This window comes from Limulus polyphemus, unplaced genomic scaffold (genome assembly GCF_000517525.1).
Source record: "Limulus polyphemus unplaced genomic scaffold, Limulus_polyphemus-2.1.2 Scaffold5458, whole genome shotgun sequence".
Lineage (NCBI taxonomy): Eukaryota > Metazoa > Arthropoda > Merostomata > Xiphosura > Limulidae > Limulus > Limulus polyphemus.
Genome location: NW_013671068.1, coordinates 13,300 through 15,312, shown reverse-complemented (window position 1 = coordinate 15,312; position 2,013 = coordinate 13,300). Strand labels below are relative to the sequence as shown.

Sequence of the window (2,013 nt, the reverse complement as noted above, 5' to 3'; positions counted from 1 at the left end):
AAGAAATATAAGACGAAGGAAATAAATAAACCAGTGGAGTTTCACTGCCTGCAAACAGTTGTTGGAAGGTGACTGCTTACAAAAGAAATATAAACGAAGGAAATAAATAAACCAGTGGAGTTTCACTGCCTGCAAACAGTTGTTGGAAGGTGACTTCCTTCAGAAAAAATATAAAACGAAGGAAATAAATAAACCAGTGGAGCCAAATAAAGCAACTTTACCTCCTGACGTTGATATTCCACACACACACCCATTATAGTAGTAAAAGCTGAAATTACTAATTTAATATCAGTTGTACAGTAGACAAATTATACTAGTATGAAAACCCAACCAAGTTATCTGAACTAGTATAAGTTTCAGCTTCGTAACTACTAATTTTTAGATTTTATCTACTCTTTAGAAGAGCTTTTATGTTTATGTGTAACATTGGTGTTATCAAAAACTAAACAATTTTCATCTGCAGGTATTGAGTAGTGACGTAGGTGTGGAACGTTGTGGGTTTGAGCATCCACATCTCTCCAAACTTATTCTTGTTTTTCTTACTTACTTTAAGTTTTTTTTTACTCGTCTTTCTTCAACATGTGAGACTAACGAAGACTGGTAGACGGTGTATCTCCACCGCTATGTGGGTCCTACTTCGGCATTCACCTCCAGAACCCAGGGTACATTTTATGATAGCCTGTGTTCTGGTGATCTTTTTTAACGTATGCAACGTTTTTGTTGCACTTGTTAAAGCATGTATAGATAATTAATATATATTATATAGAGAAGGGGGGGGGGGCGTGTTTCTTATATATAGACATTTCCATAGTTTTGCTAGGCAATCTTTCATTGGTCATTTAACGTAAGTAACTTTTTTTTTCTTTTTTTTTCCATTTTACCAGAAAGAGTTGAAAAGTCTCGTGCGCGGGGGAATTCCTTCTCATCTTCGACATCTTGTATGGAGCGCTCTCTGTCGACAAAAACTGAAAGATGTGATAATTGAAAAAGGATCTCATTATTATAATAACCTCTGCAGTTTGGCTCCCGAATCTGAGGTATTTAGATATTATTATTTTTTTTACACATTTTGATTAACTATTTAGAAATTCAAGTTTGTAGTCAAAATTATTTTTATCTTTTTTTACGGCCATTTTTTATTCTATGCCGTGTTTAGTATGTTTGGATGTTTAATAACAGATAAATACTCATTTTTTTTTCCGAAAAGGTGGTTTCCGAAAACAGACGACAAATAGGATTAGACCTGTTACGAACTATTCCAAGTAACGTTCGTTTCAGTGACCCGAATGCTGATGGGGTAAGCAAATAAAACACACCATATACTAAAATCGTACAGTATGTAACATATATTTATTATTCAAAAAGTTTTTTCATATTAAAAGCCGACTGGATTCAATGTTTATTTTTGTTATCTTTTAAAGGATAAAGTGGCATGTATTTAACAATAAAATAATAGCAGGGATCGTTTAACCGACATTTTAAAGACAAATAGTAGTCACCTTTGTAAACAATTCATCCTCTCAATGATGAAAATCATGTTGTTATTATTTTCTGTAGTTTCATAAAGTCAAAAATAAGCGACGGGAGTAAGGGTGGTTGTAATTTGATGACGACGTTATATTATAGATATAGACTACTCGTCCTAGTAGTGTCACCTGTTGTCAACTTGATAAACTATTTTCGTGCCCTACATAAATGTCTCAATTATATTTTATTATTATTACACAAATATTTTAAAGAATGATTTCCGGCCCGGGGTTGGGAGTTGGGAGGGGGTTACTAATATAAGTTTATTATTTACTGTTTTAACAATAGACATTCTTAACAAAAGGCCTGGCATGGCCAGGTGGTTAAGGTGCTCGACACGCAATCTGAGGGTCGCGGGTTCGAATCCCCGTCACACCAAACATGCTCACCCTTTCAGCCGTGGGGGCGTTATAATGTGACGGTCAATCCCACTTATTCGTTGGTCAAAAGAGTAACCCAAGACGTTGGCGGTGGGTGGTGATGACT

General features: G+C 35.2%; 1 protein-coding gene across 1 annotated transcript in view; it reads left to right on the top strand.

Annotated features, from left to right (window-relative positions):
* Nucleotides 1-2,013, top strand: part of LOC106472603 (TBC1 domain family member 2B-like) — a 42,690-nt gene that overhangs the window by 34,460 nt on the left and 6,217 nt on the right. Inside the window, exons 13-14 of the mRNA XM_022401156.1 lie at nt 885-1,037; nt 1,208-1,297. Coding sequence (XP_022256864.1) covers nt 885-1,037; nt 1,208-1,297 — 243 coding nt within the window. The remainder of the gene's footprint in view (nt 1-884; nt 1,038-1,207; nt 1,298-2,013) is intronic.